A 23,061-nucleotide genomic window follows, 5' to 3' on the forward strand; every position below is an offset into this window, starting at 1 on the left:
TATAGTCTTATCCTTGTTTACTGAACACTCATCAGAACCAATTATAAGACAAAGCTGTTGGTTCTCTGAAGAAATTTTCATGATACTTCATGGCAACAGAGACAGACTCAGAAACATTAATGAATTTTTTTTCCAAACAAATAAGCTTTGTGAAAACCTTTTGAAAAAGAGATTTCAGGGACTCCATTTCTTCAGGATATTAAGGGTTAATTATATAGAACCCTCACTTTCTGTCTTTATTTGTTTACAATTACATTTTCCAGCATTTGTGACTCATGTTAGTGACTTCCTAGAAAAAAATCCACTAGGAGATTTGGTTAACATCACTAGGAGTGTTGCAGAGGCAGATCTGGCATTGAGCTTCAGTGCACCTGTCTTGACCAGCAGATCATACATTTTGTATCTTTCTTTTCTCCCAATAACTGTGTTTTTTATTTTTTAATGAACATGGTGAGGATTCAATGGATAACCAGACTATTTAAAATGCAGATCCTTCTGAAGCACAGGCCATCCAATAGTATGTTATTGTCCAGCAATACTTTTTAAATGCATAATATAATTACAGTTGGACCAAGAATTTTGATTCAGCATGTCCTACTGTCATGTTTCTTTCATTTTTAAGGATATTTCTACATGTGCTGTTTGAAGCCAGTCTTAGCATACTGCAACTTCTACATTATTTTGGGTAGAGAGTGACATCTAGGGGCAGGAAATACATCTTGCTTTTCATGCTTGTGTCAATTTTTTTTGTAGCGAAAGGGTCTTTTAGTTGCATGCCTGTGTCATGACCTGGATCACAGAGGTTACAGCAACAGCTATCTTCAGAAATTTGATCACCCCTTAGCTGCTCTCTATTCCACATCAACGATGGAACAGCACCACTTCTCGCAGACTGTGTCCATCCTGCAGGTAGGATTATTGAAATTGTGTGTTCTGTGCATTAGTGTCCAGTGGTGGAAAGAGAAGTCACATCATTACCAAGTAGATTTTCTGAAGCATGCTTAGTTTAATTTCACTATTATAGTACTTATTTAGAAGAGTAGAAGATTTATTACAGCAAGCCGGGTTTCACAATTAGCAACCAAAGAATTCAACAACAATGGAAAGAAAACACAGCTTTTTCAAAATCTTGAAGTTATAAAAATATTGTGATTGTGCATTTGAAGCTCTTTACTTACGGCCTGCCTTTGAAGCTTTTAGCTTGTGGTTCTCTGGAGGTTTTTCCCATGACCATGTGGAATAAGAACTTAGGAAATGAAAAATCATTTTCTCAGTTACATATATATATATATAGTCATAATGTATTTCATCAAAGTCTCCAACTGTCCTGAAATTTTGAACAAAAACCCAAATACTGGCAAAACTTTGTATGACAAACTTGGAAACCTGCTGTAATAAATTCTGTAAACACTGAATGTGTGGCATGAAAGGAGAGATGTTAATTTTTCATGCATGAAAATTGCAAACTTATTTCAGTATGTTATCCTGTGCTTTTTTGTTACTCGGCAATGTGAAATAGAAAAACATGAGTAAGGTAATATTCTGTGAAAGAGAGTTCCCAGAATGAGGTCATGGGTCTTTATGTTTAATGAAGAGTAAACTGCAAGACAACATGCAGACACCTATTGGGAAAATGGAGGTGTGCTACTGACACACATATTTTCTCATGAGTAAAATTTTTATGATTCTCAATTAGAAGAGTGAGAACTCTTACCTGTGAAACCACTACCAGTCCGTAACATACTAGTGCTCACTAGTTTTAGTTTTCCGTGCACACTCAAGTTACAGCCTTACCTTGCTACTGGGCCACTGATTCATTGTTAACCTTTCTTTCTTTCTGGTTTTTCAGGGGAAGATATTTATTTTCTTAAATATGTAATTACCTTTTAGGAAAAATACATATTCTGTCTTGTATTCAGAAGCACATCTTGTGATTATAGTTTGAGGTATCATATACATTTAATCACAGAATGGAAGCTTTATCTCTGAATGCTCCTTCATGTTGGAGGGTGTAATTGAATCCTTCAGTGGTGGTATGGCATTAGATGTTTAGTGTGCATTCTTTGTGTGAATTTGTGCATAGTGAGCATGTTCCTCAGTCGTTAACACTTCACTGTCCCAACCATTTTGCATTTTTTCTGGCAGAAGTGTTTTAAACAATGAAAATCCCATTTGCGATGGAGGCAGGGAACCCTTTTGCTTCTCTGGCATCTCCTACATTTGCTGTCAGTGCGAGTGAGGAAAGGGGATAAGTGGCCAAGGCTGTAGAGTGGATTCAAGACACCAGCTACTGAAGCACCCATGGGTGGTAATTAGCAGCAAAGGCAGACTAGAACAGCCTTTTTTGCTTGCTGGGTTTTGTTTGAATCAAAAAGTCTTAATGAATTCATGGACTGATGGAAAAAAAGCCAAACCAACCCACCAAGCTCTTTAGGGTTTATCTGAGTAAGATTTAACTTTACATTAGTAACCTGCAGTACTTTTAGCTGCTTGAAACTTTAGAGCTGCCTTGCTCATCTGCCTGCAGTTCTAATGTACACCATACTTACAGGATTCTATTCACAAGCTTTAACTCAGCAGGCGAAGAGCTAAATCTTCATAGTTGTACTTTGTGTGTACTGCTCAAAAGCTTAAGTGACGCACTCATAACTGGCAGCTTCTGTCAGCACTTTACAGAATCGGTTCTTTTCGAGTAGTCTGAACAGAATCTGTCACAGTGGTCTTTCTGACAGTGCAGCTCCTGAAGCCCAAGGATAAAATCCAGAATAATTTAAACATTAGGACAAATAGCCTGGTGTCAGGAATTAGACAGCAAAGCTGGGGAGTAAAGGGTCCCCAAAACCCTGAACTGTGAGAACTAGTAGTAGTAAATTTTTGCTCCCAAAGTGCCGATGATGGGTTAAAATAGTCTGATTTTTTTTAATATATACATCATGTTTTATGACTTCAAAATCTGTCAAGGGAGCACTGAGAGATAGATGAATTGTATTTTCTATTCATTATTCACAATAAATCTACTTGTCTAAGTAAAAGTCCTGGAAAATGATGTTTATGTTCTGGATGGTGAGAGAAACAAAGCTTATTTGTACTGCAGAGGATTTATTTTGAGCAAATTATGTAAATGCTTGACGAAAGTCAGGGAAACTTTTTGAGCTTCAGCCCAAATGCCAATTAAATGTCATAACACCTCTGCATTTGATATATTTTAATGATATTTTCTTTTTCTGAATGTGCACACCTTGACATGGCTAGCTCATTCTTTCTTCTTTTTTTGTCTGCTTCCTCTCAACAGTAGGAAGACCTTTGACAAGTTGTTTTCCAAATCTTAGAGACAGCAGATAGTCTTGACTTTTCAAAATGTGATATAGCTTTATGCGTGATCACAGTGCATGGATATTGTCAGTAAAATGTGCAATAATACCTAGTGGAAATTGAAAAGTGATGGCAGAGGTGTGTTACCAGAGCCTCCACACTGGAAACCGTTATCTTTAGCTTATGAGTCATTCAACTTAAGGTTGAACAAAGCAGATTCTCTCCCTAAATGTTCATATACATTAAAATAATAAACTTTTCTTTTACATATAAAATTGTATCAGTAAATGCAGCAATTTCAGGCACATTTCATTTCGAACACTAGGAAAACAAAATTATTTTGTATTTTTAACATCAGTGTTTTTTTATCTATAGCATATATTATACAACATCTAAACTATGCTTAAGCGAATCAAGTACCCAGTTTACCAACTTGACTGTTCAGACTCTGGACCAGAATTGAATCACAAGTTTCCAAGTTAACACTGTCTGGAAGTGCTGTATCTATAGTGCTTTTAAATCAAAGAAAAATATTTCAATCATTTTTCTCTAGTAATTCCTATAGGCTTCAAAAGGAGAGCCCCAAAACCAAATTGGTGGCTTAGTCATAGTTTTTTTCATGATGGTGTTTACAAAGGAAAAATAAAAATGGGAATTTCAGGCTATTAACATTTGAATTTGCAACAAAACTTGTCATTGGGCTGTAAAACTGTCGTAAACTGTCTGGTGAAGTAAAGATTGAAATTATCTCAGAATTAGAGCTTTTGCTTTTTATTGGTTTTTTACTTTTTCATAGCTGGAAGGGCACAATGTCTTCTCCAATCTGAGCTCCAGTGAATATGAGCAAGTACTCGAGATTATCCGGAAAGCCATCATCGCCACAGACCTTGCCCTGTATTTTGGAAACAGAAAACAACTTGAAGAGCTGCATCAGACGGGAGCATTAAACCTTAAGAACCAAACACACAGGTAAAGCAGCAAACCAATAGTAGAACCCTATGGCATTAGTCTAGAAAGAGAAACCTAATTTTTTAAAAAGAACTATCTCTGAATGGTGACTTTCTTACATATGTGATGTCTAAGACAAGCAGTGTGTAAATTCCACATATGTAACAGTAATTTCCATTGCTTTATATTTATGTTGACCCTTACATGGCCGATGACATCTCTGTCTTAACTTGGAAGTGCACTTTGCATTTATCAATTGATTATACTGTGTATATGTGTATTTCCTCTGGTGTATTTGTCTGTTGGTAGGGTTTTAATGATGGCCATCACACTGGCATAGCAAGCTCTATGCTTTTTCACATGGAATAGGCATTATTAACAAAGATGCATATATCTTTAAGTGGCATCTTAATTTCTCCACTGAGGGAAATCAAGTGAATTTAAACTAAATTGCCAGTTTTCTTTATAAAACTTAGATTCACAAACCATTGATTTGTGCTATAAAATTGATTGAATAGGAACTTTTTTGGTGGATTTAGCTAATTCTAATAAAGATTTTAATACTGATTTTGTTCAGTTACTCTGTGAACATGTCTGTCAGTGTGTAGGGCAGTTATGCATTGGATTCTTGTTCTGTCAGAGTTTAGATTCATTACAACGAAGCAATGACAACATCTTAAGATAGACTCAGAAGCAGTTTTTCCTCTTTTTGGGAGCATTTTTTCCTCTCTTTAAAGAACAAAAAATGCAACAATAAGATATGCCATCTTTCCTTTCATAGACCTGTACTATATATTCAGAAAATTATAGAGGGGCATATGTTTTAATAGGCAGGCATTCTGTGCCCTTTTTCTATGCATATGCTTGTGTAGAGGATGGTCAATGAACTCTGGTTGCAAACAATGTAAGGAATACAACAAGGAATACAGTGTGCAGTCTGTGCCATGCCTTACCAAAGAATCTTAAGCAAATGAGGAAGAAACAATAGGTGGGAGAAAATTCATAGTGTGTATACATTGCTGCTGATTAAACTGAAGAAGGGCAGATGAAAACTTTGCAGAGTGATCATAAAGTCTTTATGAAACTTACAATTTAATGTCATTTCATTCTGTTTTAGAGACAGAGTGATTGGCCTGATGATGACAGCTTGTGATCTGTGTTCTGTAACAAAGTTGTGGCCAGTTACCAGACTGACGGCCAACGACATATATGCAGAGTTCTGGGCTGAGGTATGTGTGATTCTTTTGTTTACTCTCCTTATAAACGGAAGCACCAAGGAAGGAAAAACCCAACTATAAGTATTTTTCAATCAATATCTTGGTGTGCTGGTTTTAAAGAGAGCTCACTGGTGCATGCGTGTGTTCGTTGCTTACTCTGAAGTTATTTAAAGAGCTGAGTTAGCTGTATAATTTTCAGGCAGTGTTTCTTCTCTCTGTTCAAGATAATGTAGAAAGTATGTCCTAACATAAAGTGACCAAGCAACAGAGCATGGAAGAAGCCACTAACTGTAGTTTTTTTCTGTAGAAATGCGAAATATAAAACCAGCTTCCAGGTCAGCTGCCTTGAAACATACTTATAAAGCTATAGTGTGAGTACAGAAAATGCTAAAGCAAATATGAAGAACATGAAAATTTTTTTGAGTCTTCTCCATGAGCCAGCTCAGCAAGAGTGTCTCAGAGAGAGCTAGATCTTCAATACATTGAAAGTTACTCGACAGTTAATGTGTACTGAGAATTGGAACAAGAAATTAAGCTGTAATAATATGATCATGTTCATAAATAAATATGCAGTCTCTCACATGTCATATGCTGAGGTGTAAATGCCCTAATTGTTTAATTTTTAAAGTGGAAGTGACTGCTCTGGGGATAAGGAATAAATTGCATCGAGTGGAGTTATGCAACTTTAGGAGGTGTATTTTCGAGAGTACTATTGCATGTGTGTATGATAAAGTGTTTTTCTTTTCTGTTATGTGCCCTGTGGAATCTTGCAGTACTCAGTGGGCTTATTTCTGTTTTACACAGGCATAAAATAGAAATCAGGCCTGTGGAGTTGATGTAGCATGCATATAGTGTGGAGATTGTTACCCTGCCTGTTGCATGGTCATTATGAAATTCCAGATGTGTGCTTCTTGTGGGTGTATTTTGTATTCACATGTTCTTGTTCTCTTAATTGTAAGCAGCTAAGACTACAAGAAAATATTTGACAAAATGCTGACTGTTTAAGCTCAAAGATCTTGTTCACTTTCTGAAATACCTGTCCTGGAAAGTAACTGTTTTTATGAGCAATAGAATGGAGGTATAATGTTGGCATGCCTCACTGATTACATACTCAAGTTTTTTGCTTATAAGTAAAAAGACTTTTCAATGCAAATCTTGTGAGCTCAGTGAAGAAGGAAGGATAAAACTGATTTTTCTATACTCAAAAATAGTAAAGATGAAATTATGGACACAATTGTGCCTGTCCAGATATTAATTTTTTATAATCCAAGGGTGAGTTAATAAAGGTAGATGTTGATGCGTTGATGTTTATATATAATGAAAAGACAAAATTTTTGACAAAGAGGGTACACTGTAAATTCATCTGGCTTTTCCTTGGATGGGTGAGTTGTGGTTTACTGGTATTATGATGCTTTAAATATTTAGATATTTTGAAAGATGAGACTAAGTGAGCAGATAGAACAGAATAGAACGATTTCTTTGGGTTTAGTCTTCTAGTTGCCTTTTATAATGGAGATACACTTGGAAACAAACAAAATGTGTGCACGTTGACTTACAGCATCTGCTGTTTATGTTATCACTTAGGTGAATGTACAAAATGAGCCTCTCCTTGGACATTTTTCTGAGATTGCCTCAGAGTGGTACCACACATTATTTTAAATTCTGCATTTTTAGATTGACATAGAATAGAGGATGGAAATTAATTCGGGTCTCAATAGTCTTGTTTTTGTTTCCTTAATCTCTCTCTGCTTTTCTCCAGGGTGATGAAATGAAGAAAACAGGTATTCAACCTATTCCTATGATGGACAGAGATAAGAAAGATGAAGTCCCTCAGGGTCAGGTATGAACTCTCTCAGTAAAATGATACTTGTTTATACATAAAACATGTATGGGAAAAACATTTCATGTATTAGTGAATATTGCTTTCGAAATTGGGTTATTCAGACTTCTGAATTCCATGTTCTCCATGCAGTGATGTTGTTTTTTAAAGTAGCAGTGGAAAACTTGTTTTCAAATTTTTGCATAACTGACAACATGCTTTTTGCTGTCATCTCTTTTTCCTTTCTTTGTATTTGTAGCTCTAGCTAAGACCACAATCATCTTGAATTTTTACAAGTGTCAGTAATGCTTTTTGTCTTAGTAAGTGCTTGTTTCAGTACTCAGCTGTTGTCCAAACGAGGGTAACAAAGATGGTGAAGGGCCTTGAGGGGAAACCCCATGAGAGGCAGCTGAGGTCACTTGGTCTGTTCAGCCTGGAGGAGACTGAGAGGAGGTCTCACTGCAGTTACAACTTCCTCGTGAGGGGCAGGCACTGATCTCCTCTCTGCAGTGATCAGTGACAGGACCTGGTCAGGTTTAGGTTTGTGTCAGGTTTAGGCTGGATATTAGGAAAAAGTGTTATACCCAGAGGGCAGTTGGGCACTGGAACAGCTCCCCAGGGAAGTGGTCACAGTACCAGCCTGACAGAGTTCAAGAAGCATTTGGACAATGCTATCAGGCACATGGTGAGACTCTTGGGGATGGGCCTACGCAGAGCTGGTCCTTGAGGGTACCTTCCAACTCATCATATTCTTTGGTTCCGTGATTTTCATTGAGCCAGAAGGTCTAAAGGGTGACTGTATCTAATGCCTCATTTTAGTTTTTGAGAATTATAGAGTAATCTCCTTTTTCCACTGAAACAAAATAGTCCCCCTTAAAAACTAGCAAACAAGAAAATAAAAGAAAAAATTCAAAACAAGTGGAGGAAAATTAGACAGTTTGTGTAATAGTGTGGATGAGCAGACGTCCCATCTGTATGTAGCCTTGCCTTCTCACCAGCTGCAGTTTCTTTCTGTTGGTTGCACTAAAACTACTTCATCTCAGGGTGTTGGGTTCACAGCTCAGAAAATGTATCTTATTTTTATTTAAAGTACACAGGACTTGGTTAAATAGCAGTATGGGAGGAATATTTGTATTGATGAAGACAAGGGTTACTCTTTATTACTGAGTAAGGATCAAAGTTTGTACTATTAAAAAAAGAGATATTATCAAGTGCTTTGGTCATGGTACAATACATAGTATTTCACTAAAAGGCATTTAAAAATTCTGCCCAAAGGAAGGGATCATTCTGCGCTATTGTAACTGTCATAAGAATCTGGGATAAGTGAGTGATGTAATGAATCTGAATGCAGTCTGTCATCCTTGATAATATATAAGTAGCATCTTCTAAAAATTTCTTCATGTCGTGGCAATTCAGCTGTGACATCATAGCCGTCACAGGCCCCTGAGCATGTATGAGTCAGATATCATTAAAAATGTGCTCATTTGGTGTTCCCTAAGTATGATAATAGTAAAAATATATTATTGAACTGCATGTATGAGAAGTAACTGCAAACCAATCGTTGATTGCACGGCACACCATTCACAAATGTGCAAAGCCCCCAGCATCTTAACTACATTGAGCTACGCAATGCATACCCTGGAGGACATCAGACTAATCCATAGCCTGGCTGTATGTTGTGAATGCTGAACAACCTTCTTTTTTTTAAAAATAAAATCATCACATGAATAATGGTTGCAGAAATGGCTCAAAATTCTCCACCTACTTCCTGCCGCTGCTGACACCAAACAGGTAGACCGATCCTGAACAAATGAAAGGAATCAATTGAATAATAAAAGGTTCTGTAGAAAACCCTACCTGAAGCAGCCGTATCAGTCATAAAAGAAAGGCATGTAAGCAGCTTGTAATTACCAAAGATTTCACTGTTGCTGCTTATTCTAAAGTATTTGAATATTAAAAGGAAATGTAGAAATGTGAGTAACTCATGTAAGTAGTAATTAAGTAAAGAGCTTTGAGCTGTTAGCTTCCAGTGTTGTAGTTTGGCAACAATTTTAGATTTTTTTTATCATTCTTGTTTTTCATAGATTGGGTTCTACAATGCTGTAGCCATCCCATGTTACACCACCCTTGCACAGATCTTTCCTCCAACTGGGCCACTACTCCGAGCATGCAGGTGAGTAAATGTGCATAGCTTATACCTTGGTCAAGGAAAAAGCAAGAGTGCTTTGCAAGTTTGTCTGGAAATACAGATTTTTAATTTTAGAATTCGTATGAACATTAACAGGGATGCACATCTCCCATTGATCTATTCAGAAACCCAGTGGTGATAGCTACTGTGTGGGATTATCTACTGTAGATCTACAGACACAGCTGATTAAAATGTGTTGGATGCCAAAAGCATTTAGAGAAATTTAGTTTAGTGTTTGTGCATCCCTGGTTCAGTGTAATTTCCCTCTGTGTCTTTTTTACTTCAGTGTGGTTCTCACAGCAAAAATTGGCTAGTATTCTCTTTAATTAAAAAAAATGTGTGTTTATCATGTAGTTTTATTTCATATCAGATCATTTCTATTAAAAACCAGAAAAAGAAATATCTAGAAAATATTCAGTAGTTGAGAGCATAGGAGCAGTAACATTGGCATATGGCAGAAGCAAATGTAACTTTCTCCTATAACACAGTGGATATGGAGCTTGGGTTGTTGTGGAAAAGAGGCAAGAGTCCTTTACCTGTTGGCTGTTTCTCCACTTGAATGATGGTGAACTGCTTTGTAGGTAGTTCAGTCCAGTAACTACATCTTTAGCAATCTTTCCTGACAAAAATTTTGCTGAAACCAGTGTATGTTTCATGAAAATGTTCTGGTTTCAGGTTAATCCATATTTTCTAGAAAACCCCAGCTATTTCATAAAATGCCAGCAATCTCTAGTCATATCGAGTGGTTAAAGATGTTTTTCTATGCTCTTACTAGTATTCTCTCATATTTTTTGTTTTGTTGGGGTCCTTAAATTCTACCTTACATTGAACTCTTTGTCCTGTATGGCATAGCTATACCTCCTCTTGTGGATCTTGTGGACTAAATTATTTCTGTTAAGTAACAGACAAGTGCCTTGAAATGAATATAGTAGTTACCGAAACAATTTCATTCATACAAAAACACTCTTTCATATAGCTGTGAGAAGAATATGTAAGTCTGTGTCAGTGGAACACAGGACTACCTTATGAAAAACAATGAGTATCTAGGAGCTATCATTAATAGTCAGCTGCCTCTGAGATACCTCTGCTGTGCATGGCTGTGCAACCCTTAGATGGATATGGAAGGAGTATTCAGGAGGATTAGAGACTATACCTCTGTAGTTATTGCATTAATGGGTCTACAGCAGGAATTTTGTTTAGTGTCTATGCTATAAGAAGACATGAACAAACAAGAGAATATAAAGAGCTGAAGGAATGTTTTAAGGTCTTAGTAGAGAGAGACTAAATAATGTATTTGGTTTATCCAAGAAAATCATGGAATCTTGGGTTGGTAGATTCCTTGGAAGAGGTCATCTAGTTCAGTCTTCCCTCTGTGGGAATGGACATCTGCTAGAACAGGGCCCAGAGCTTCATCCAACTTGGCCTTGAACACTTCCAGGGATATAGTATCCACAGCTTCTCTTGCCAACTTGTTCCAGTGCCTCACCACCCTCACAGTAAAGATTTGATCAAAATCAAGTTTTTGTTCCGCTTAATGGAAACTGGGCCTTAGAGAGGCTAGGTGTAGTGCTTGAGACTGCACAGTATCTTTTACAGGAGCGACAATCTGGGATGCACATCTTTCCATTTCTGGCCACATGGATATCCCAATGAGACTTATTTGCAAAAGTCGCCTGTTTTACTTGGTGGTTCATCTTTTAGAACTCAGATGAAGACATTTAAAGTTGAATTGTGGCTATTAAACACCCACGTAAGCATGTGCACTGGATAAAAGTTCTTTCTAATTCTGACAAACAAGCGTATTTTCAAGAGTTGGTTTCTCTGTAGAAGGTGTGATGTCTGAAGCAAAAGCAATCAGACTCCTGGCAGAGTTAATATTTTTTTTTCTATCTCAGAAGTTATGTTTGTTGTTTTTAATTCAAATAGTTATAATGATACTTCTGAAAGCTACATTGGCGCAATCTCTGCACTGGGTAGAGCTCTGGACAGACAGGTCCCTGGCTTACTGTTGTGTATTCTTCAATTTAGATTGTGCTAATGAAGAACCAAAACGTAGCTGAATAGATAAAGCCCCTGCAGGAGTAAAGAGCTTCTTGAAAATCCACACCCTGGCATAAAGTCTTCTGAGGACAAGTTTGATGGTTTTATCTTAGCCTTGAAATTATCTTCTGCATTTTCTTTGAAGAGAATGAAGAGGAAGTTTGAGAGTTAAGACTTGGAGATGGAGAACAGTAAATCAGAGCAACTGATACAACTTTTGGTGCCCAGTTAGAAAAAAATCAATGTTATTGTAAGGTCTAGAATACTCCAGAGTGTTTCAAATGGCTGATTTTGCACTACACTTTTGATTTTCCTTTATTTTTGATGGGTAACTGTTATTCAGTGTGATCAGAGGCATACAGCCTCATTTTTGTTTGGTGTTTCCTTAGTTGCTGACTGAACCAATTTTGATATCACCTCTTCACCAGCAGTGCTCATTCTTGGAACACAATATTTAAGCTGCTGTGTCCTTGAGTTCTTTAAAACTCAGACACCAGCTGCAAATAATAGCAGCTAAAGCAGCATGTCAGCATCAAGGCTTTTATTTTTAGAACTTCTGGCCATTTATTCCAGACACTAGGAGCCAGGGCTTCATTGGGAGCTCAAAGGCAAATGAATCAAATTATCTACAGCTTACCAAAAAAAAGAGAAAAGAATATACATATCCAACACTGATTTTCGTAAAGTAAGGTAGCAGCTAACAGTGTAGAAGGTTTTCTTGTCTGGTAATTTATTTCACATTTTTAAATGCTTTCTTGTCATTGTGAGTAGATCAAAACTATTAGCCCACCTGTGTTACAATGTTCAGAATAAGTCCTAGGTAAGTTTTCTAGCCCATGCACTCAGTAGGCGTGCCAAGGTATAAATATATGGTAGTATATTTATTTGGGGAAGGAAGTTACTTATGTTTTTTCCTATATTCCAGACCAAATAATTTCAAATTAATTTCCTTGTGCTTTTGAGTCTCTCAATTCTTCCTGAAATTGATATATTTTAAAAATATTTTGGCTGCAATTCTCATTACTTTCCCAGATCCAGGAAGGAGATAGCAAGAGTGATGCTTGATTTTTTTCTGATCCTTAGTGCCTGATTGTATTAGCTGAGGTTCAATGCCATATTAATGCTGGTTTCATAACTTCCAGTTGGCCTGAAGCACTGGCAGAGCATTTTCCTGTAGAAAATGGTGCAGGTGTTAGTCTAGAGGGCACCAGCTTTCTTTGCTAGACTTCATCAGATCCTGCCTTCCACCACCCTCACAAAAATGAAACATTTACTCTTCTTACCTGTACACTGTGTTTTCAGATCAATATTTGCTGGTTTAGCAAATGTTTTGGCAAGGCTGTGACATAAAGATCAAAAAAGCTCTGCCACATAAATTCTTATGTAATATCATGGTATTTCATAACATAGGAGACCTTTTAGTACTGTTGCCATCCTGTTTGTTTACTGAAGGCACCTAAGAATGAGTGAAATGCTTTAGTAACTAGGAATCTGACAGTATGAAGATGAAACAGTTAGGTTTGCTCTCTTTTTCTCTGTATTTGAAGACTGCTGAGATTTGGCCATCAGTTGCAAGGCCTATCGTCAACATAGACTTCCCAGTCACCAGAGTGCTACTGGTGTACAGCAAGTAAAACTATGGGTTTGTACCCTGTTTCAAATCATTAGAACACTACCAGCTTGATTTCTCATCATTTTATGGCTTATGAACCAAAATTTGAACTTAAGGATTGGCCAGGCTGTGAGATGCTAAAAGACATTTGTCTCAAGGAAGGAGTCCCCTTAAAATGTAGAAGACTGATAAAATGATTACCACAATAGTAATTGAAAATTGATGCTGTGTTCTTGGTATGCAACATTTGATATACTGTCAGGCAGCCCTTTTGCAGGAGTTTCAGAAAGCTGAATCTGCTCCTGTGCTCCAGAGTGCTGTTTCAGAGTGTCTCTAGTCATGTCTCTCTTGGGTCACAGCTGGGCTTTCCTGCAGCCATGAGGGCTATAAACCTGTGGTGGAAGCAGGTGGTAGCCTCTAGCTTCAGGGCTTGCTTTGGGGAAGGAAGGTGTACTGTAGGCTAGGATAGGGTTAACATGGATATGAGTCACACAGAATTACAAAAAGAGATAACTGAATTTGAAGGCTGAAACTATGTATAGATGATAAAAGCTTGATGACATACAGGTAGTAATATAAATATACTTACATAAATATAAATCTCAAAGTGTAGTACAGCAGACATTATTGTGAGGAAGAAATAAATCCCAGTAAACTTACAAATGGTGTCTTACCTTTGACTTTTTTGTATCTCCAGGGACAATCTCAACCAATGGGAGAAGGTAACAAGAGGTGAGGAAGCCTCTATATGGATTTCTTCTCAATCCCTTGCTCCTGGGACCTCAGATTCTCTTCCTGTGAAGATTGATGACTGAACAATAGCAACAGATTGCTTTAACCTGAAAAGCACCCCTTCTTCTTTTGGGGATTGTTTTGTTTTGTTTTATTTTTATTTGAGAAAAAAAAAAAAGAAAAAAAGAAAAAGGAAAGCTACAAAATGCTAAGTAGACCTGCCTAGGAGGGTAACACCCATGGAGTTACCTCAGCTGAATGACTCTGGCAGCCAGTCTCCTGACCTACACCAGTGACACACTGCAAACAGAGGGAAAATGACAACCCAGATGTTTTCGAGTCAGCTATCAAAAGAGAACTTACAACTTGTGAATATAAAAGACTGGCCGTATCTCATGGGCTACATTGCTGAGGCCTTAATTTAAAACTGATGGGGTGGGCGGGAATCTTATGGGGTACTTCTAAATTGTATCTTTCTAGTAAGGGTTTCAATGGTACTTTTATTATACCGTACTGTGGCTGGCTTTAACACCAGTGTCACTTGGGAGTTCTTGGCTATAAATAGAACAATATACCCATTGCTATTGTGAATGTTTATGTGTGATCTACTTGTAATCAGTTTGAACTCCAGCAGAATCCTTGGAGACTATAATTTATGCTTAGTTACAGTGAATTCTCTTGCTGCAAACTAAAGGAAAACCAACATTCAGGTTAAAGTTTTAAAGTACTTCATTAAGCATCATAATGCCAATTGTCTGTCACTCACAAGGGAAATGTCGATAGAACTAGTGATGGTGCTTTGTTCTTTAGGATGTTTTTTTAAACCTAGACAACTCCTCCCTTAAAACACTGGAAGTACTGGATAATTATCTCTGATATGAGAGGGAGTTCCGGGTTGGAGTTTTTGTATCCATAGTGACAGAAGTATTGGATTAAAATTTAAACGTGACAGCAAAGATTTCCTTGCCTAGCTCACAATTAAGTCATCATTTTTATTTCTACCTACTGAGCTGTATTTTAAAAGGTATTGGAGACACCTGAAGTATGCTATCTGCTGGGAGCAAAAGCCTTGTCAGAGAAGTCAGGTCTGATAAGAGGGATTGTGGTACCATCACAATAAATCAAAAATGTGTTTGTATTGACTAGCTTTTGTGTTGCACAGTAACACTGCATGTCTTCTACTGCTTTTCCCCCCATCCCGAGATGAGTGAAATTAGGAAACTTCTCCATTTGTCTGTTTGTTTTTTCCCCTAGTTAGCGAAATTTGCAGGTTTAGAAATGCCTTTCTTAGTGAAAGAATAGCTGACTGAAGAAAAGTACACTAAATTGTGTGTTTACAGTTCTGTGCTGACTTAGGCCCTCAGCCTTACAAGCTTATGCACAGACTTACGTGTAATGCCACTCTTTTAAATTCAGTGCAATTGTACAGAATATGTTTCACAACACTTAATTTGCCTTTGTCTTTCTCTTAAAAATAATGAGAAAAAAATCTTTATAATGATCCACACAGTAGGTGAAAACACAGTCTTTGCATACCTTTCACATACAGCCTATACTGCATTATGTGCTTTTTCACAGAAAATGCACTCTTGTGGAGGTTCCGTGATAACATGGCCATTGTGTAATTGCAACAAGTGATGGTAGTAACCTAAGACAGAACACAGGTTCTCTTTTTCCATCTCCTGTCTTTTGGGCTCTATTGCTCTAATAGGTATGCCAGCTTTTGGATTTCATGTGAACAACTTGGCCTGTTGAGTTTTGCCTTCTGTTATGGTCGAGCACATGCCAGTATCTGTTTATGTGTACAGTATGTGATCCGTAGTCGCATAATGTATAAATGCACCTAAGCCTTTGCTGTACATAGAGATCCCACGGGCTGAGAATTCAATATGAAGTTATCTTATTTGTATGATGCATGTTACCTAGCGACAGCCCCATTTTTTTTAAATTTTTTTTTTTAAGTTTGCCTTACCAATTCTAAGTGCAGAAATTCTTTGGTAATCACAGCAAACTGGTTTGGAATTGAAAAAGAGCAAAAACGAAGAAAAAGAAAAACATGGCAGGAAATAATTACACCAAAGTAGAATGAATGATGTCTCATGCTGTGTCCTCTACTTTCCTCCTTAGCCATTCTGTTTCAGCTAAATAATGCAGATGCAATGTTTCATCCACTAAGTACTAGAGACAGAATCCACGAGTGGTTCAAATTTACATGGAAATTATCTATATCTGTGGTGGCTACAAAAATGCTCTTTGAAATTCAGATACCCCAACAACTGGATGGAATGTTTTCCTTTGTGGGTTAAGTATATTTGCTTAAACATATTTGCATTGAATATATTTGCTGTTATTTTCTCCTGTTTTTCCTCTTTCCATTTAAAAATGCTAATCTTAAAAGCATTGTACAAGTATTCCTTATCACCCTTATTTATGAGTATGGAAAGCTTTTAATTTGTGTTTTGCTCATTGACAGTAAAGATAACTTCAGTACTTCTGTTTCCTACCATTAAAAAATGTTTGGCCGTATCACACACTATGTTTGTAAGTACTGATAGAGGGCATGTTTCCCTGGAAAATTTGTCAAATTGACAGTAAGTTGTTCTATTAATGTCTCAAGTGAATCAGCTACTGTTTCTAATATAGAAATAGTATTTGGTTTGATTTCATGGTGTGTAAAAGGAGAAAGGTCATGACAAAATACTGTTATACTCCTTGTTAGGACCTAGACCAACAAAAATAGTTATGATGAACTCGTTTTTTTAAGCAAATGTAGTCTGTCTTAGCATTTACAGTGGACAGATTCTTATGTGTAAATATTTTGTAGAAAAAACACTTGTACCTGCACTTCCAATGTCAACCCCACCAAAAGTTAGAACTTTGGAGCTGCATTTGAATTTCATGGCCCAAAGATGCCTTGAGATTTAGTTGTTCTAAGTTCTGGACTCAAACTCACAATTGATTAAGACATCTAGGTTTGTAAGACATCTGACTCATGAAGTTAAATTGTCAGAAGTCATTCCTCCTTGAATTTTTGTCCTACTAAATCTCATCTTGCCCAAAAGAATGTATAAAAAGCTTAGCAGATCTTTCCTTTCCTAGAAGTGTTAGATTTTATATTCCTAGAATTGCGTTTTCCTTAATAATTCCAGCTGCTTTTCCCTCCCATCCCAATAAAGGTAAAAGCACCATTTCAAATTGTAACTGAGCATTTCCAATGTGTTATGAAAAGATGCCTGGAAGGTATGCACTGAGTGAGAAAAATAGTTGACATAGCATGATACTCATCTGAAATGCTGCATATTTTATTACAGCATGGCAAATTCCATTGTTACAATTAATCTATGAATTTTGCATGGTTTTGCAATATTCTGCTGTAATATTCAACTCATGGCAGTAATATTTTTACTCTAAGTGACTATTAGAGAACTGAAACAGGGTTTTTTTAGCTAGAGTATATGATCAAGCACATTAAATTGGAGGGGACATGCAGAGTGGAATTTATCTCTATGTGGCACAGATTTCTTTCTTGTGTGTAAACTTAAAAGTGTGATCAGTTTGCTGTGACTGCACTTGGAACATTTAGTGTTAAAATTGTAGGAGTAGCAAAAAGCGCTATTCATGTTAAGAAATAGAGATTATTAGATGCTCAAATCAATCATGACCCTCTTGAAATAATGCATTTGCCTCAAACACTGTGATATTGGACCAGTTCTGTGAAGTGGAACAATTAATTTACTCATTCTAAACACAGAAAAGGCTTTCTGCACTCTACTACAAGGAAGTTCATGTTCAAACTTTAGGTTATATATCCCAACCTAGCAAAGGCACATCATAACTTTTGTTTGCTTTCTGACCAAAAACTGTGCTCGATTGTAATACGGGTGTATACTCTGTCAAATAAACCTAAAACAATGGACTGCTTTCTAGGGTAGATCAAACTGATTTGTAGAGTAGTTTCATAAATATTCCAAATTCAGGTTGGGCTGTTATGTGGAGAAGAAAGAACTTCAAGATAACAACATTCAACTTTACTACATTTAGTGAGCTGAAAATTTTGTTTTATATATATATATATTTACACACACATATATATATATATGATACATATAAACGATCTTTGTAAAAAATATGCAAGTGCAATAATTTAAAGAGGTCTTAACTTTGCATTTATAAATTATAAATACTGTACATGGTGTGTAATTTTTTTCATGTATTCATTTGCAGTCTTTGTATTTAAAAAACAAACCTAAACCTTTACTATTACGTTTGTACAATAGAACAGTAAGCATTTATTATGATATAGTTAAGTTGTAAATAAATTCACAAACCAAACAGCCAGTACATATGCATATATGGGTGTCCTATTGTGAAACCTGTTTTTGCTTTTACTGCTGGCTTTAGCACAGCAAGACGACTTCTGTGGATATGTAATTATACATATAAATATATGTATGATACATAAAATATATTTAGAAATGTTCATAATTTTAATGGATATATCTATACCTATACTTTGGTGTGAATATTACTGAATACAGAGTTTTTTTAATATTATTTTTCATGTTTATTTTTGCTATTATTGGGAATGCAAGTGAGGGATGGGAATGTGTGTGCATATATGTGTGTTTATACCATGAGTAAACCACAGCACAAAGTGATTCAAACCATGATGGAGTCTTTTGAATAGGCTTGTTGTTCTCTATGTTTGCAGTTTCCTGCTTTTAAGGTATGTTTTCCCAACATGAGACTTTTTTCAGTATGGTTTTATCACCTACTGCAGGTTCATGTTGTCACAAATTCAAGGAGAGGTCCTCTTCTGTTTGCCCTTCTGCTGCCAGGAGCTTACCTTGCTGTTGATGGACAATTTCCACACAGATGTGAATGTGAATAATGTCAGTGCAGTTGATACAGAATCATTTGCTGCCTTTGGGAATTATTGAGATACTCAGGTGCTGAATTGTAAAAAACCAAAAAACAAAAAACCAAAAAAACAACAAAAAACAAACAGTCCTGCATTCAATTTTGTACGGTCTAGTCCAAAGCAATATAGGGCTTTAACAGCTGCCAGTATCCTGAAAACACAAGGTGTGTTCAGAGAACTGTAGAGCAAAATTCTGAGCAACACATGAAAAATGGAATCAAAAAATAGCTGGGGGGAAAAAAAAAAAAAAAGAAGAAAAATTAATCTGTGTATTTCTCTGCTCCTTAGATACTCTTGTGACCAGTCCTTCCAGAAAGCTGTTTGCTGCAAGGGCTGGCTTTTGTGATGAGAGAGAAGCTGCACTGATGTTTAATGCATTTTTTAGGGTTTGTTCATTAAATTAAAAACTTTCTGAATTATTTTGGGGGAAAGGCAATAGAAGAGGAATGATTCTCAAAGTATTATTAATTTAGTACTTTCCACTTGTTTCTGTATTGGCAAGGATCTATAGGCTGACATCAATTAATGACCTTCTGGACAGTGTTTTAAAATTGATGGTAGTCAGTTATTTGCCTTTTCATATTTTTCTGCTTGTTGTGCAGACTTAGCTCTTGTTACACAGCATGGTGCTTTGCCATTGGTGGTCACTGTCCATTTGATGTGTTTTCCTTAGCATTTTTAGTCCTTTGATATTGAAGGACATCATCAGAAACATACAAAAATCAAGCCTGGGTATATTCCCTTACAGATAATGGAAAATATTAATGGAAAAGCATCTTAAGCTCATTGATGTTTGTAGAGGAAATGAGTTGCTGCTCAACAAGTATTGGAGATAAGTGTGTTATACTTATTTTGCTGAAGACAATTCCTAAGGGTAAATTCCCCTTACTCATTCTGTAGTCCATCTTCCTGAGGCTAGGGAGTAAAGTTTTTTCCAGTGTGTTTCAGTAGTGCTCTGGAAGAGCTACCTGTTCCACAGAAGCTGCTTGCAAAGTTGAAGACCTTTGGGTCAAGACTGAGTTGCAGAGAAATGCATAAGAAAGTAACTCTTGTGTGCATTATACCTGTTGTTTAAAAGTCTAAAAGTAAGGAGAAATCTGAAATCAAGAAATATTAATGGAATTAATTATAGCAGGTAAAGTTTTTCTTTTTCTTTTTTTTTTTTTTTTTTTTTTTTTGTAATGTTGCTGGCTAAATTATTTTCATCGTATCACCTGTTAACATGCAGCTGGCATTAATAGTTTTTCTTTTTTACAGCATTATAAGCCCTGTGAATACCGGTGAGAATATATTTGTAGTGTTCCTTCTGTTCCTTTAGCTGTATTTCTGCTGCTTTCAGAAAGAACATCAATTCTCAATATGCACTATTTAATTAGCCCATTGGAAGTGAAAAAAATAAGATTTATGAAATAGAAAATTAAAACGCCAAAAGCAAATTAAAGAAAGTAAAAGAAGGAAGGAAAGAAAAGGCCAAAACCATTTTGGAGCACCTTAAAGAACCAGTAGCTGTGAGAAGACTCAGAATTTTACCATCAATGCAAATGGCAGTAGTGAATGTCATACAGTGATAAAAATGGATAGTTTTGATAAAGAAGTTCATCGTAAATAAATGGTACAATAGCTAATGTTAATTTCCAGCTAGTGAAGTCCAAGTTGTTTTCTGCTACTGTCTTGTGGAGGGAAAAGCATATTCAATATCAGGTGCTTGAGACAAAAAAGAAAGCCTCCTTGCTGAAAAAAAGTAATTTCTCACATGAGTAGTGTGGGAAAAAAAGCCAAGAAGATGTGCTTTTCTTCTGAAAATGAAAGTGTACTTATTCTGGAAGAGAATAATATTTACAGTTCATTTGGAAAGACAATGGACATCTGTTACCATGCTACTTATAGACTTGAAGGAACAAAATTGTTCTGTGACAGATTTTCGTTATAACCTTGTGCAAGTTGCCAGACACTGGATGTTTTTGTTGGTTTATTTATTTATTTATTTATTTATTTAAGCCTCTAAACACTTTTTTTTGGTGTGTATTATGCATATTGGGAAATACTCCTGGTTACATGCAGTTTAGAATTCAAAATAAATGTAGTGAAAGATATTTACTTTCCTGCAAGGTGAGGACAAATATCACTGTGGGCTGTGATGCCTTCAGGTATGCTGCTGCTGAGGACTTCCTTTTCCATTTTCTCTGGATGTGAGGGGAAGAGTAAGAAATCACAATGAATTGGCATATAAGATTGCACCTTTAACGTTTGAGCTGCTGCAGTGATGTATAATCTTAAAAAAATTTTGAAGTCGTATAACTAAACACTGTAAGCAAATTTTGTTTTAAATTTTTACTGAACTTCTGTTTGAAGATATTGGCAAACTGGTTTGGGTACCACACGTGTAGTTCCTGTTCTGCAATCATTTTGCAGGTCCTGTTCCAGGGCTGCTGGTAAAAGTATTCATTGAATCCTTTAAAATATCTCAATCAGCTCCAGTCATCAGACAACTTCCTATTTTCCTGCTTTTTATTTTCTGCTCTTTTTGTGCTCTGATTTTTTTTTTCTTTCTCCTTTGAGGACTGCATGAGTACAACAGACTGCCATCTCTACGGCCTCTTCTGTCCGTTCAGTTCTTGTGAGCTGAATTTGTTCCCAGTAATTGGAAATTAAAAGTGTATAGCTACTCTGCCGGCTATGTTTCCAAGGTTTACGTAAAATACAGAGAGCAGAGTGACTACTGAAGACTGAGTTAATGGGCTGGAATTTGCAAAGGAAATCTTAGTTTCTTCCTGCCCTGAGAGAAAAAATTTTCATCCAGTACTACATACCTGAAAGGCTTGGAATGAAGTGAGTGCTGTACCATATGAGAGTAGGATGTGGGCTGATGGGAAATGAAAGATGGTCTTACATATCGGGAAGCCACTGGTAAGCCTAAACTAAGGAGGCTGATCTGAAATCTCAGCTCCCCAGTCTTCCTGCACAGTAAATTTTGCTGTGAATTGCATAAGGCACTCATGCAGAATCGCTGTCTGCCTCATAGAAGCGCCATGTAATGCTTATCAAGAGCTTTCTGAAAGGCTTCAGATGGTGTCTCCATGTTAGCATAGGTTAAGTGAATGTATTTGGGAATCCTGGTGCTTTCTTTAAATGCTGAGGCTGTATTATGAACCTGTTTAGGGAGTGACTACTGAGTTGAGGTCAAGATGATTTTTGGTTTACAAGATCTTTTACCGGTTCCCTGAATTTAATTGATCCTGCATAGCCTGTGTCATAGATGAAGCCATTTGTGTATCATCTTATTCTTTTTACTGCTAGCTTTTAGTCACAGTAAAACAAGAGTTTGCAGGATTTGCTTGAGCTTCTATTTTGTGTGATATCTAACCTCCATCTGACAAAACATTTCTGACACAGATATTTCCCCTCCCTAGGAATACTGATGCTATGGGAAATGCTGTAGCAGACATTCACATGGTAAACCGGAAAGATTTTTTTTCACATTCTTTCAACTGGAGCGTGTACCAAGAGAGGATCTTTGTCATCATTTTCAGTCAAGTCAGTCAATATAAAATGTACCATGGGAAAACTGGAGTGGAACATTATTCCTTTTGCAGATGTGGGAAGGCTTTTTGTCAGGACTTATCACTAACTCTTTGTCTGTATTTTAGTAGCAACTCTGTATTTTAAACAAGAGAAACCTCTGACAGAATGCTATCATTTAACGTTTATGCTGATGCAGTCAAGGCTAATGTGGTTGACACAACCTGGAATTGTCTTTTCTATGAACTTTACGGGGTAGGCTGATGGCTGTAACCCATTTTGTTTCTTTCCTTTAGAGACATTACTGCCATTTTTGTCCAAATTTTAATTGAGGGGAATACTAGAAACTTCAGCAGAGAGAGAGGATGGGCTAGAACAGATGGAATTATTTTCCTTTCTAGAGCTTGTCTCTTGAAGTTTTTCCTGGAGATGAACTGGTTGGGAACATCAGTTTCACTAGTGCTACTTTGACCTTGATAAAAAAAGCAAAATAAATAGAGTATATTATGTTCTGTAATAAGTTTAGAAATAATTAGAAACTGTGTGATTCTCCACAGTACACTACAGGGTTAGTCCAAATTTTTCACATGCTTTTTCCTGTGCATGTCCATTAAAGCGCAAGTATTTTTAAAATGCATGGTTTTCCCACAGCCTGTATGGTTCTTCAGCACTCTACCCACATTGCAATCACTATCTGTTTAAAGCATAAGTGACCTAAGAGAAAAATGTAACATGCTTTAATTTCTACATGCC

The 23,061-nt window shown here is 36.6% G+C and overlaps 1 protein-coding gene across 1 annotated transcript in view; it reads left to right on the top strand.

The window, feature by feature from the left end:
- The window catches only part of PDE10A (phosphodiesterase 10A), a 174,204-nt gene extending 155,985 nt beyond the window's left edge, over nt 1-18,219 (top strand). The window contains exons 17-22 of the mRNA XM_066315839.1: nt 754-909; nt 4,109-4,281; nt 5,378-5,489; nt 7,237-7,317; nt 9,381-9,469; nt 13,834-18,219. Coding sequence (XP_066171936.1) covers nt 754-909; nt 4,109-4,281; nt 5,378-5,489; nt 7,237-7,317; nt 9,381-9,469; nt 13,834-13,951 — 729 coding nt within the window. The 3' untranslated portion in view covers nt 13,952-18,219. The remainder of the gene's footprint in view (nt 1-753; nt 910-4,108; nt 4,282-5,377; nt 5,490-7,236; nt 7,318-9,380; nt 9,470-13,833) is intronic.
- Nucleotides 18,220-23,061: the final 4,842 nt, after the last annotated feature.

The sequence above is a fragment of the Sylvia atricapilla genome, chromosome 3 (genome assembly GCF_009819655.1).
Source record: "Sylvia atricapilla isolate bSylAtr1 chromosome 3, bSylAtr1.pri, whole genome shotgun sequence".
In the NCBI taxonomy this organism is placed as follows: domain Eukaryota; kingdom Metazoa; phylum Chordata; class Aves; order Passeriformes; family Sylviidae; genus Sylvia; species Sylvia atricapilla.